This window comes from Parasteatoda tepidariorum, chromosome 4 (assembly GCF_982258835.1).
Source record: "Parasteatoda tepidariorum strain Cologne lab strain chromosome 4, Ptep-v5.0, whole genome shotgun sequence".
NCBI classification, from domain to species: domain Eukaryota; kingdom Metazoa; phylum Arthropoda; class Arachnida; order Araneae; family Theridiidae; genus Parasteatoda; species Parasteatoda tepidariorum.
The window spans coordinates 14,497,859-14,512,664 of NC_141758.1; the positions used below are offsets into that span (position 1 = coordinate 14,497,859).

The 14,806-nt window shown below is 30.5% G+C and overlaps 1 protein-coding gene and 1 pseudogene across 2 annotated transcripts in view; both read right to left on the minus strand.

Annotated features, from left to right (window-relative positions):
• Positions 1 to 13,970, minus strand: part of LOC147810737 (putative inorganic phosphate cotransporter) — a 46,455-nt gene extending 32,485 nt beyond the window's left edge. The window contains exons 1-3 of one of the 2 annotated variants that reach the window (XM_087160700.1): positions 13,735 to 13,970; positions 10,227 to 10,423; positions 556 to 792 (exon numbers count right to left, since the gene is read on the minus strand). In XM_087160700.1, coding sequence (XP_087016826.1) covers positions 556 to 792; positions 10,227 to 10,423; positions 13,735 to 13,753 — 453 coding nt within the window. In that variant the 5' untranslated portion in view covers positions 13,754 to 13,970. The remainder of the gene's footprint in view (positions 1 to 555; positions 793 to 10,226; positions 10,424 to 13,734) is intronic. The other variant, XM_087160701.1, reaches the window with a different exon arrangement.
• LOC147810738 (uncharacterized) lies at positions 6,791 to 7,683 on the minus strand (annotated as a pseudogene).
• Positions 13,971 to 14,806: the final 836 nt, after the last annotated feature.

The window sequence follows — 14,806 nt, forward strand, 5'->3', positions numbered from 1 at the left end:
ATAGAAAATATCCATTTCGTTATCCATTCTGTCACGTCATTGCTTATTGAAAATGTTGGCGTCATTGAAATACTGTTTTGTATTAATGGAAGTCCTTAATATGTTGTATCTTTTTTTCGAAAAAAAATTAGCGGTCACACAATTGATTTATTACTACAGAAATGTATTACTACCATAATGTATTACTAATTAAATTATTCATAATTTGATATTAATCTATGTCACACTGTTTCGTCGAACTTAAAGTGGTAGGTAACAGAAGGAAATATCCACTAGGTATAAATATATATTTATAACTTATTATTTCAACTTTGTGAATTTATCAAGCAGTTATGTGTAAATATCTAGGAACTGTCTCCACTTTTTTCTACTTCCGAAATTTGCTACTTCTTGAAAAATAGATCATCAACTTTATGAGCTACTTTCACATCTCAACTATTGACCAATTTTTCTGTTACTGATATAGTATAGAATATTATTTTGTAAATTATTCTATCCTATATTTAATACAGAAGAATATTTAACAATCAGTAAAGTAGTATTATTACTACTTACTCCTGCCATTCCTTCCACAACTCGCACAGCAATCAATAACCAGACACTCAATCTGGCCGCAACAGGTGTCAATAAAGTGAACACTGCATGAGCTAACACTCCTACTCCATAAAACCATTTTCCGCCATACTTTTCCGCCAAAACACCTCCAGGTATTTGAGTTATAAAATAACCATAGAAAAAGGAGCCAATGACTTGACCTTGAACATCAGAATCCCAGTCGAATTCGCCAATAATCTAAAATTGATTAAGGTTTATTTTTACAGAGGCAACAAATTTCTATTTAACGTAATATACTAAAAATTTTATCGAACCCCGATTCCTTGTTCTTGCATCATTCATTTTTTCCGTATACATCGCTTGATTTTATTTGTCCCGTGGAAGATTTTCTAATCCAGCAGCGTTTTACGCTGTTTTTCGAAGCTTTGTCGCCAAATGAAATTAAAAAAAAAAGCCATTGAGCCTTATTCTCAGTTTTTGCAAATTTTTATGAGCCTAAGTAATGCAAAATTGGAATAAATTTTAAAATATTAAACAATTAGACCACAAACGCTTTTCATTTTCATAAAACTGTGTTTTTTCTCTATATTAACGTTTTGGGTCATTTTCAAAATAAAGGTAAATAGCGCTGGCTTTAGATAGGCTAAACATGACCTAACAGTCATGAGTATTAGTAGCAAACTCACAGCTGTTATAAAAATAGCATATTATTCGCAAATAAAGAATCATTTCTTATCACGACATGGTTTCGAAAAATTGTCTTTTAACGATCTGCACCCCTGTTTAGCATTCTTTTAAATATAAAACAAAAACTTGATTCCTGTTATTGTTTCATTTCGGGTAACAGATTTCCTTCCTTTTTTTTAAAAAAAAGAAAATAAATAAAAGCTTGCATTATATTTGGGGCCAACTACAGCTAAGATTAAAATCTAAAAAAAAAAAAAAAAAAAAAAAAAAAAAAAAAAATAATTAGTTGTTAAAGGTCACTGGATTGTAAATTAGCGTCTCGTTACAAATTCTATTCTCATAAAATTTTTAATACCCGTATCGATGGTTTTAGAAATAGTAAAAATATTTGAAACAAAATTTTAATCTTGATGTAAAATACGAAGTTAAGTCAACGATTGAATTTTCAGATTAAAGAAATGTAATTGTGTTTATAATTTTTATTGTTTATAATGGTAGATAGTCAATTTTGAGTTCTGTTTATTTAATGATCTTAGAAATCGAATAGTTCTATCTTACGATACTATAGAAATTTATTTTTAAATAAATTAAAGCTGCCACGACTTAACGCTTAAGCTTTTTTTTCTAAAATTAGGAAAGAGTTAATTCAATCATAATAATTTAATGATAGCGAGTAATATTATTTATTTATATTAAAAAAGAAAAGTGGTAGTTACACATTCATTTAATGCAGTTGTAATTTCAATTTTTGGGGAATTTGAAGGAAAAAAATCAATCAATTTAGTTTTTGATGTCCACGCAGATGTAATTACAGTTATATACCATTTTACAACAGTTGCGTTAACCGTATTGAATTAAAACTCGTTTGGTGGCTGTAAGAATTATATTGTAATATGTAATAAGAACTTGTTTTATTATTTTTGAAAAGAAATTGTAAGATTACCAAAAAAAAAAAGAATTACAATTACATTAAGAACCATTAGATTAGTGTCAAAATAGTTATTAGAAATCCAAAAAGTATAAAATACAAAATGGCAGCGTTAGAAACGTTAACGTAAATCTTTTAGCAAAATCATCAAATATAGTTCACATAAAAAAATAGTGATCCCTTCCATTATCATTTTTCGCAGTGGTATTAAAATGGAATTAAAACTTCAATTTTAAGCAAACAAATACGTTGTATTTGAAAAAATATTAAAGCATATTAATATATAAGTTTAATTTTTGTAAGAATAGTGGTGATCAAAATCATTTAGAAATTAAATTTATAAAAGAAAAAAGTAGTATATATTTACTACCACTTTAAATATGAAAATAAAATCTCCCGCAAAATCCGGGAGAGTTGGCAGGTATGCTGGTTACCCATTGGTCAAATGATTTTTTTTTTCAGGATTAACTCCGATAAACGCCACAACATTTCAAATCATGGGCTGCAAGAACTGTTTCAATTGATGTTATTCGGCAGATTGGTTTTCAAATCCCGCCTATATACGTGTTTCAAGAGGTCACCTTACTTCTCCAGTATTCATATCTAGGAGAGAGTCGGGTAGCCTCGCCCACTTAAGGAGTATTGCTTATATTTCTGTATAATATTGAGTGATAATCAATATTTTTGTATGTTTCTATTGTTTTATCATCTAATTAAATAATGCAAAAAGAATAAACCAAAAAAAGAATAGTTTAACTTAAAAAAATAGAAATGAAAAAAAACATGTTTTTCAGTTCTTTTCAAAATGTGTCTGGTAGCCCAGTAACAAAAATCATATTTTTTGACTGTTTTTTTTTTCAGGTATAAATTAAAGTGACCAATGTATTGACAATAGATAAACCTCATTTATCATTTTTATCACAAAATTATTTTATTTATTAAATATTTATATACTTTTAGTGAATTCTATCATTTAATAACAATCATTTAATAACAACAATATTTGTTGTTAAAAATGATTATAACATAAATTTGAAGCAAAAATATAATCATCTGCAACCGTGCATTTATCGACGAAATAAAATTGGGTGGTGATACCCAACATTCATGGTGAGCGGGGCTACCCGAAATCCAATTTTTTTGTAAATTTGTAATTACTCGAACAATTTTTCACATATAAACTTCTTTCTTCGTGCAAATTAAACTTAAGACTACATACTTTAATGCTGTATGTACAGAAAAAATTATTTTTTTAGTATTAAAATGAAGTTTAATCGAAACATTCAACCAATTTTTCTTAATTTCATGACTACTGTATTCAACATATTTTCAAAACTATTGTTTACCATGTTAACAGCTGCATAAATACTTGAAACTTTGAAAATAATCTTTCTTTAATATAACAATTAATGTCCGATGGCCCATTGATTTGAAAAAATATTCTATACTTATGAAATTGACTGTGGGCGGGGCTACCCGTCTCTCCCCTGTATTAAAATCACCGTCAAGACAACTAATATAAGTGAATAATAAAGAGAATATAAAAATGCTTTAAATTAGTATTATGTAAATACATTAAAAATGCCTGCTAGTGAAAAATAAAACTGCAGCGGTCGCCATAGTAATGCATGCTTTTATTACTCTAGAAACGTTTACTCTAGAACACAATTGAAAAGTGTGTGAACGCCATCAAATCGAAACCAAGACCCATTTGAAAATGGGTAAAATATTATTGCAGATATTCAAGAAGAGCAAAAGGATACCAATGCGAAGGATAATTTTAAACATCAGTTGAAATAATTTATTTGTAGTAATGGACAAAAATTGTTTTGAACTAAATTTATAATATTTATTTATACAATATTTTGTCTCCATTTTAAAAATATTGATACCGATGAGAAGGGGAATTTTACACATCTGTTAAAATAATTCATTTGTAGTAATGGACAAAAATTATTTTGATTTTAATTTATAATATCTATTTATACAGTACTTTGGATTTCCTGGAAATACGGATATTTCTAACTTAATTATGATATAAATGGAGGGTATGCTGGACCACATTAGTAGTTTGAACTTTAATATGTTAAGTGCAAATATCTATTATTTAAATGCAAAAAAAATCAACTATAAGTTTTTATCGAAAATTAGTTCAACCTTTATCTAAAAATATAAATGCTGACTTATTGTAAATAATTTCATTAAAAAATATCAACTTTCGATTTTTCTTTTTGCACTTTAAGGATTTTCACTTAGATGCAAATTTTATTAATATAATTATCTCAATTTTGGTCTTAAATTATTAATCTATGGCTTTTGAAACTGAAAATGATCAATAATAATCGAAGATTTTATTTTTTTTATATAAGTATGTCGGGTTATTTGATTTTTTCCGTGAAATATACAATCTATGACATTATTCATTTTTGTGCAAAATGTAAAAAATAATGAATAACTTTGGGAAGAATAACTATAGGATTTCTTTCCGTTGCATGAGATTTTTAAATTGAAAAAATCGGCTTCTCCTCTTAATGATGCAGTTTTTATGCAATTTAATTATCTAATCTTAAGCAAGATCTTTTTTTAAATTTCTTGCAGAGCCTCTAAAAATTTAACAGTCACCGAGAACCTTTAAGATTGGAAATATTATGTACTTTTTACTATATTGAACTTTATTTCTCAGTTATATACTGTAAGTAGTAAATTGAGTGACAAAATAAAACTCTTCAAAGTTTAAATTTAATGCAAACATTTAATGCTTTTATTTTTGCTTTTAATTCTCTTTGTAAACAGAAATAGCACTAATGAAAATAAAGTGAAAATAATTTCAAGGTAAATATTGCTGATCCACAAATCGTAATTTTATTAATATGGCTCTATATCATTAACACGTTGAATGCCATAGGGGTCAGCGGTGACCGACACTGAGTTCGTTCGTAGCGCCACGGTGATCACCGGTGACAGGCGAAGGCAAGATTATTAGAAACACATAATTCGAGTAAATGTTTAATTTTTATATTTAATTATCGTTGCTAAAATGGTTTGAAGAAATTAATGCGATATACAACACACGAAAATAGTTTTATTTATATGCACAGAAATGCCAGCTTGCTCGGGACCGCGAATAAATATTTTCGAGAGGTAGTTTATTAATTGTAATTCTTGGTTTAATAAATTCAATTTAGTATATTTTTATCACCCACTATTTCTAAGCAATTTGCAGGTTTATATCAACGCCTCCTATAACTGTAAGCTTCCACACGACTCCTTAGTCCGATCAGACCACTATGAAAGTAAACCAACTTGTGAAAGAACCATTTAATATGAAATCTATTAAAAATTCGAAAGTGGTAGAAAATATATGTCTAAAAATTTGTTTAATTTATGAATATAATTGGTTTGTTTTATTTACTTGGCAACCACTACAGATTCAATTCTCAAATATAGGGTAAACCAACCAGTGAAAGAACGCTACCACAGTGAAGGAACATTTCATATATATAGATTAAAAATAAGAATTTGAAAGTTTTTCTTTCGATTGATTGGTAACAATAGCTTACTGCCAAACAATAAGAAGTCATCTAGCAATATTTTGAATTACCTGATCAAATAGACTTCCCTGGAAAAAATTTTGAATTTGTTATCTCTGCAACACCTTGTTTCTTTGAAAAAATTATAAGGTGAGTATTTGTATTTATATGTTTGTAGTGGAATTAATTGCGTGTAATAGTTTTATTTTTCTCACTGTGAAAAAGAGAATTCAAAATATAATTATTGAAATTACGTTTTATTTTTTTGTAAGCATCATAGCATAATAAAGTACTGAGATAAGGGGGTGTTTATTCACGTGATCACCAAACGTTGAAAAACCAGTGAAGGAACAAATGTTCCTTTACTGGTTTTTTTTTCTAAGTTAATGAAAATAAAAGATAACATTTTATTTTCTTGTACCTTTAGTGATGTTCCGCATCAAAAGTATGTTAATACGAAAAACAACTTCTAACCAGTGAGGGAACAGGCATATTCCTTTACTGTGCATAGATTTCCCAGTGAATGAACAGTATGTGTTAATATGTTGACACTTTAATTTTCAAAAATAAATACACAAGTGGGCGACCTTTGTGCTAAAATACGAACTAAGGTAGACAACGTTAAAGAGCACAAAAATATAATAAAAGCAGACAGCTGTTTCGGATGCTCAAAGGGCAACCTTCATCAGTGCAACAGAAAACAATAAGAGAACAGAGTAAATATATATAGAAAGATGACGTCACAAGAGGGTTTAGACCAACGGCCAATAGGAGGGAAGGGTGAATGGAAGACGACGAATAGGAAGCAAGGAACAAAAAAAAAGGGGGGGGGTTAGTTAGGTTTTTATAATAGATTTCCAAACAGGAGAAATATAAGGAACACTTGATAGGTCATTGACCAACAGTTTGGAATTTTTTAAAATATGATAAGACTCATAAAAATCTAAATCATATATTGAGGAACAATTTTGAATGACTTTAGAAGAGGAAAAATTAAAATTATGATTAGAGTCCCAACAATGTTGGGCAATAGATGAGCGTTTAAATTCTTGTTTTTTGACATAAGCTTCATGTTCCTTGACACGGCACTTTAAGGCATGTTTAAAGTGTCGTTAGTTTGGCCAATATATGAAAGGCCGCATTGGCAATTAATTTGGTATATACCCCAGTTATTTTGACTGTCAATGGGCTGTTTGAGATTAGAAAATTTTATCTTATGAATGGGACTGAAAATAATATTGAAATCAAACTTCATTAGGATATTAGCAACTTGCCGACTTATTTTAGGAAAATAGGGTAAAATTACCAAATTGTTAGAAAATTCTTTGGAAGGTTTATCGGTAGGCGATTGTTTAGTTACGTTTTTATAAATATTATCAATAATGCTAGGGGAATAACCTCTGTCATGAGCAATGGCTTTGATGTAGTTTAATTCTGCATCAAGAAGATCAATATTGGTACAAATATTAACAGCACGGTGGACAAAAGACCGAAAAGAGGCAAGTTTTTGGTTGGGAGGGTGGGCGGATCTGTAATGGGGGGGGAAGAGAAACAGCAAAAGGTTTACGAAAGACAGTAGTATGGAATGAATTATCATTCCGAGTCACAAGCACATCTAAGAAAGGAAGTTTTTGATCAGACTCTAATTCAAAGGTGAACTGAATGCAAGAATCAATGCTGTTCATAACATTAAGGATTTGATCTAAATTACAATTATTTTCCTCTAACAAAGCAAAACTGTCATCAACGTATCTTTTATAAAAGGGGAAAGTTAAGATTTTGAATAGTTTACTCTCAAAATAATGCATATAGATGTCACTAAGTATAGGGCTCAAAGGATTTCCCATGGCAAGACCATTGGTCATACGGTAAAATTTGTTGTCAAACGCGAAAGTATTTTGTTGTAAACAAACACGGGTAAGGTTAACATATTCATTGACCTCATATTGGGAAAAATGATATTCCGAAAGTCTAAGTTTTAGGCATTCCAAAGCTCCCTCAACAGGAACATTGGTGAACAGTGATTTTACATCAAATGAGGCCATCAAATAACCATTAGGTTTTAGATTTTTAACTTCTTTAACAAACTCAAGGGAATTTTTGGTAGTAAAAGAATTATTACCAAGGAGAGGGGAGAAGACAGAAACTAAAAATTTTGCGAGTTTGTAAGACGAGGTACCAATGTTGGAGACAATTGGTCTAAAAGGAGTGCCAACTTTATGTACCTTAGGTAAAGTATAAAATCTAGCGCAATGAGAAACAGAGGGAGTCAAAACAACCTTAAGTCTATTGGGAATTAACATAGAGGATTTAATAGTTGATTTTATAACATTTAATTCTTTAGTGCTCGGATCTTTGGGAATTTCTTTATAAGGACCTTCAAGAATAAGTTGTTTAGATTTCTCTAAATAGTCTGTTTTGTTTAGAAGAACAATTTGACCACCTTTGTCAGCTTTGGTAACGATTAAGTTGGGATTGGACTTTATATCTTTAAGAATTACTTTAGAGGAAAGGCTAAGGTTTGAATTAGATATTTTTGAGTTGAAGTCTACGGTATTGGCAATAAGGTGTCTGATAGAATCTTTTTGAGCATCATTAATTTTACTGAATTTAAAAGATCTTTCTATAGGAGCAATGAGTTTAGGTAATGAAGGTCGAGTTGAAATAGCAAAATTATTGTTAAGTTTTAAAGCATTAATTTGAACATCAGTAAGAGTGGTATTTGAGAGATTAACTACAGAATTTTGATTAACAACAGGCAAACTAACGTCTGGTTTTTTATCATTAACTTTGATGAGTTTACTCAACTTATTATTCAGGTTTAAACTATGTTTTGAAGAGATTTTGGTTGCCCTATTCCAAGACGATTTTTCCATTGCGTCAAAATTTGAATTTAGATTAGGCACACTGATGTGTAAATGGTACAATTCGCGTTCAATTTTGGATAATTTATTCCTAGTTTCATTAATGACGGCTCTAAGGAGAGCAAACTTAGTCTTGTGAAGAATGCAATTAACTTTCTTGGAATAAGGAAGGTTAGTCTTAAATTTAATGAAATGAGGAATAATATTTAGGCGTTTACAATCAAGTAAAAAATGCAAGTGATTAAGATACCTAAACTTCTTAGTCCTTAGACTATGAAATCTGTTGAATTGAGACATGATCAATGAAGTATAAAATACTGATAGGAAACAGCAATAACAAATATGAAAGACATAGAATAGAATGGAAACAATAATAATAATAAGACTTACCCAGTAAGACCCGTTGAAGTCAATCATAAAATACAAGTGGGCGACCTTTGTGCTAAAATACGAACTAAGGTAGACAACGTTAAAGAGCACAAAAATATAATACATTTTTGTGCTCTTTAACGTTGTCTACCTTAGTTCGTACTTTAATTTTCAATTCATGATTACAAAAAAAATTTTACATTTTCCAAGTATTTATATGTTATAATTTCAAGAATAGGCATGTTTTTAAATATTTGTATGGCTTATAAATTCATAAAGAGCATTAAAAAATAACCAAAATTAAGTGTTCCTTTACTGGGTGTTCATCCACTGGTATGAGCTGTTCCTTCACTTGGTCTTCTTACTACTTGTTATTTGAACCTCCAAAACTTTAAAACAATATTATGTAAGTTCTCTAAAATTTTTTTACATAATTTGCAATTAGTAACAAGTATGTTGACACTGTCATCTAATTTAAATTACGAATTTTGAAATTAATATGATTTTTTAAAAGGCAAGCGAAGCTTAAGCGTTCCTTCACTGGTTAGTTTACCCTATATGATAAATTTCTCTCAAGTACTTTAAAAATAAAATTTGGGTTCATGTGCACAAGTGGTTCACTTTTTAAATAATCTGAGCAGACTACTTATAAGAAACTGTGTGGAGGCTTTCTGATGTAGGAGGTGATGTTTATATTCGCAGGTAAACAATTCGCACCACTCTTACTCGATATGTCATGCTAAACCTTTTAAAAAACTAGTGAAACCTGTCTAATATTTGCAAATTTATTAGTTATTTACGTCTGTGGCCAGACGGGCAAGCTATGTAGAAATAGCGCGGCAATCATCATGTCAATAAAGAAGTTTCTATTTAGTTACGTATACACAACATTTAATGGAAAGGAAGGTGTTGTGCTGATCAGCAAAATGAGATTACAATATGCGAAAAGAGTTGTCCGGTGTTGAATTTCATCATGAATTTGACGAAAAACACAAATGCAGGTGAATTGAACAAAAAACTGACATATTACTAAATGCTAACTTTCTTTTTATGTAGTGAACGTTTCCTAGTAACGGGGATAAACAATTACCACTTGAATTTTTTTCCCCTTTCGCTCAAAGAGCGCAATATTTAAATAGTTTTTCTAATTTTTTCATAAAACAATATTTCAATTTATTATTTGATAAATTTTCCTGGTCACTTATAAAACGTATCGGGTTGGACATAATACTGACAAGAGTATTTGGATGAAGGTAAGAGGATTAAACTAAAGTTTTCTTAAAGTCAACTCACCATTTCGGCGTTTTCCAAGGATTGGTTTTTTGTAATCACCAGCTCTGGACAAGTGACCATTGTTTCATTGCTACCATTCGTCGGTCGCTGGTTTCCTACCATGGCAACCATTGCCACACTTAAGTTTACTCTCATGGCGTAGAGATTGACGTGACCCAAGAAACCGAGAAAAGTCAGCACTAGACGAGCCGGAATTACTGAAAATAAATAACCGATTTCATTTATTAAAATGTATTCAATCATAAAAATGATTTCGATTAATTTTTTTAAATTATTATAATACACAACTAAAATTTTAAAATCTATGATATTTTTAATTTTGCTGATATTTTAAGTACGATTTGTGATAGTTTCGTTTTAAAAGGATGGTTCCTTTTTCAATAAGAAAAAAATATATATTTTAAATATATAAAATCTAAGACTAGTGCCTCTTTTAAAACAAAATGTTAGGGTATAGAACAAATATCCACATTAGAAGATTTCTTTATTTCGTAGCAACTTAAATTTATGAAGTTTACATATATTTCTATACATAATGTAAGTTTTTTGAATTATTTTATACTTTACAGCCAACCGAACCTATTCCGAATTTACGGCATCGGGACAGACTAGTCTTTGTGAAGGACTTTTTAATGGTACTAGCTTGCATTTGCGTTACAGGAAGGGGGAAACAGCGAAAGCCTTCCGAGGTCAGCCAACGACAAAAGGATTCTAACCCATGATACGTCGACCACTGAGCATATTTTTGCGTCAGCACTGTGATCGATGCGAGCCAGAATTAGAATTAGTGTCCACCAGCCTTCGCTAGAATTTCACCTCATGCTCTAAAAATCTGGAGCTAATGCTCTATCCCTTGAGCCACCACTCAGTTTTTAAATCATTGTAATGATATATTTTCAAGGTCAAGAAACATATTTTATGACATAAATTTTGCTGCAACATTAAAATGCTTAACATACTCTCCAGAACCCTGATTTATTAAAAATGGTTTATACTAGTTCCTTTCCGAAAGAACGTCTCTTAGTTAAGTCTTTTAAATATTTTTGCTAACGCTTTTAATTTTCAACATGAAATTGTTTCAAAAATGAATAAATACTTTTTTTTTCGAGAAACCATAATTAGATTATTGTGGGAAAATATTGAATTTAAATAAATCGAAACTCTTGGAGTGGTAAGCTGTATCACATTTTATTTTGGTAAAATTTTTTAAACGCCACATTACATCTTGAATCACATACTTCATATAAAGTTCATATTGAAGAACACTAAATTGATCTGTTGTTATTGTTTTTTCTAATGACATTTGGATAATCCAAGCTGGCTAGCAATTGGCCCTTTGCGAATTACCACATAGCAAAGGGGACATGTAAAAATGCGTTTTTGAAATTTGTGCAATTCATACAAAAGTTTAAAAAAGTGGTAGCAAAATTACTTCGTATGCTGTTTTGTTTTTCAAAGAAATTATCCATTCATGATTACTAAATTATCATTACATAATCATTCATTTTTTAAAACAGGACATTTATTTTATACTATCTACTTCCCAAATTTATGCCTGCCAACTTCTATATGCTTTCTGTAATGTATTTTACAGAGTGATCGACATTTAAAAATCAAAGCTTTCGGAATTTTTGGTAATTCGACAAAATTTTAAAATCCTCTCCACGAAAGTGCTGGAAAAAAGTGGTATTGCATATGAACTTTTAAATAACTGAGCAAAAATTAATACATTAGCTTAGCTACCACTATAATAAATTTTTGGAAGAAGCGTAAAAAGTTGGCAGTCCTGCAAATTAGTTGCTATTTCTCAAGTAGGTAAAGCCATAATTAACTTACAGTGCAGTTAAGTAGATCGACACCAGTTAACTAATACTGCTAATAAATTCATGAGTCAATAGCAGGGATGCCACAGGAGACTGACTATTTATGTAAAAAGTGGTAGGAAATAAGTTTACTTTTATTTTTTTATTACCTCTTAAATTACTCAATCCTCAGTCTACATTTCATATTATTCATATACAAACATGTTTTGCATTCACTTTTATTAGTAAGCAGGAAAAAATATACCATAAAAAGTTTCTAATTTTAATTTTTCAAATAAAATTTTGGATTTTATTAGACAGCACTTTTTGCATTTTAATCGCCTGTGGTAACGCTGAATAGTTGGAAGACAGTTTTATGCTATCACTATTGGAATAGTCCTTAAAAAAAATGAGGCGTGTTTATGATCGTGCGAATACTGGATTTTTGAAGCTGATTTGATACTGATTTAAGGGAGGAATGTTCGGTAAGTAGCTGCTATTGATTGATGGCATGGCACCCTGGAATCTCGGAAAAATGCTTTAACAAAATCATAGAATCATCACTACCAATATTTTATTTTAAAACCGTCGTATAACAGCCGAACCAATCTCTGGGCTTACGACTAATACCAGTCGCTCTAGAGCACAACTACAGATGAAGAGGTCAGATCGTCGTAGGGCTTACGACTGCTGATGTTCAACTCTGTAGCCTTGAAATTTTTAATCCCATTCAGAAGGCAAGGAAGCTCCTGGATCAAATAATGGGAGAAATTTGTATTCGTGGAGGACTTATTGATGGAAAAAACCCTTTGAACTCGAAGTAGTCCTTTTAACAGTCAAAAAAATGGACGCAACTATTAGCATTTTGAAAGAGTTTTCACAAACTTACCTCATAATACCCAGAGATCACTGAATAAAGTGGTCATTGAGATGAAAAATGTTTTACAATTAGAGTGGTGGTTATTTACAGGCAACAGTGATGACTGACAGTCACTTCTCGAGTGGAAAGGGTTAGCGCGCATTTGTGTTACAATTAGATTAAAACCACGTAAACCTGCCACGGTCAGCCTTACGGCAAGAGAGCTCTACCCCATAATCCGTCTACAACTGAAAGTTTTTTACGTAAGCACATAATGGTATCATAAAGCCTCCACATGGTTTCTTATGAGTAGCCACTTGTGCGCATAAACCCAAATTCTATTATAAAAGTACTTGAGAGAAATTTATCATATATATTTGAGAATTGAATCTTTAGTGGTTGATAAGTAAATACAACAAACCAATTATATTCATAAATTAAACAAATTTTTAGACATATATTTGCTACCAGTTTCTAACTTTTAATAGATTTCATATTGAATGGTTCTTTCACTAATAGGTTTATTTTCATAGTGGTCTGATCGGACTACCTACAAAAAACCGTGTGGAGGCTTTCAGTTATAGGAGGCGTTGTATATAGTCGGTGCCATTGCTACCAGTAATCAGTTTAAATTTTGCGACAGAAGGAGTAGTTTACATTTTGCTACCAATTGGATATTTGCAGCAGACCTTAGGGAACTTTCTGGATGACTCAATGCGTAGATAAAGCAAAAATAGTTGATACATAGATTAAGCTTCACATTACTTAGTAACATTTTGGAAAAACATTAGGAAAAATAATGCTGGGAATAAAATTTTTATCACTAAAAATAATTAAAATTTGTTACTTCGTGATAGAAGACACATCGTTGTCCTGGATGGTTATAAAATAATTATTAATTTGTCAACATATATTTGAAACAAAATACTTTTTACTTCTTTCGCTGGCAACATGTTTATAACTTCAAAATTTAGAATAAGTTTTCCATCACAGAGAAAAGATACATCTTACAACGTCTGGGGCAATGTAATGAATAAAAGTTTGATTATAATATAAGTTAAGACATCTGTTACAAAGTAACATGTATCCTATGACAATTTGAAACACGTTACGAGGGTTTTACAAACAGGTGTTACGAAACTGAGAGACCTAAAAATCACAATTATCCATCAAATGATAATCCTGATTGGCATTTGAATAGAAGTAAAGAGGTTCTATCCTGAAATGTACAAGAAATAAAAGCCTTCATAATGCACTGCCAAACTTAACGCTTTTTTCAGGTTTTCAGAGAAATAGCACAAACTATTTTATTTCATTTTAATCTGAATAGAATAATTCAGTGATTCAGATTTGTCGATATTGTACGACTTCGTAGTCGAATTTCGCTCAATAGTAACAAATTTTATAACATAATGTTTGATGATTAGTTTCTTAAATTTGAATTAAGGTGAATTTCCTTATCATGAAATATTAAAACTAAAAACATACAGAACGTGCATTACATTGTTAAAAATAACGCGGAATTCGTAGATAACTTTTGATCGAATGATCAAGTACTACCATACAATCCTAATCATGTGATAGGAAAATTTTAATTATTAATTCGTAGATAACTTTTGATCTAATGATCACGTACTACCATGCAATCCTAGTCGCGTGAAAGGAAAATTTTAATTAGGCTAATTAAATTGTGTAAATGACATTTTAAGTTTCGGAATTTGATGCAGAAATCTGACACCTCTGAAAAAAAACCCGTTTATTTTGATGAATTTTGGTATCTATATCTTAAAAAAACTGGTTGAGGGCAACCAAAATGAGAGAAATTTGGTCCACAAAAATCAGGACCGGGGAGCTGTCGAGAGTGTTTTTTGATGTAAATGGGTCACCGGTGTCACCGGTGTAAATGGGTATTTTTTCCT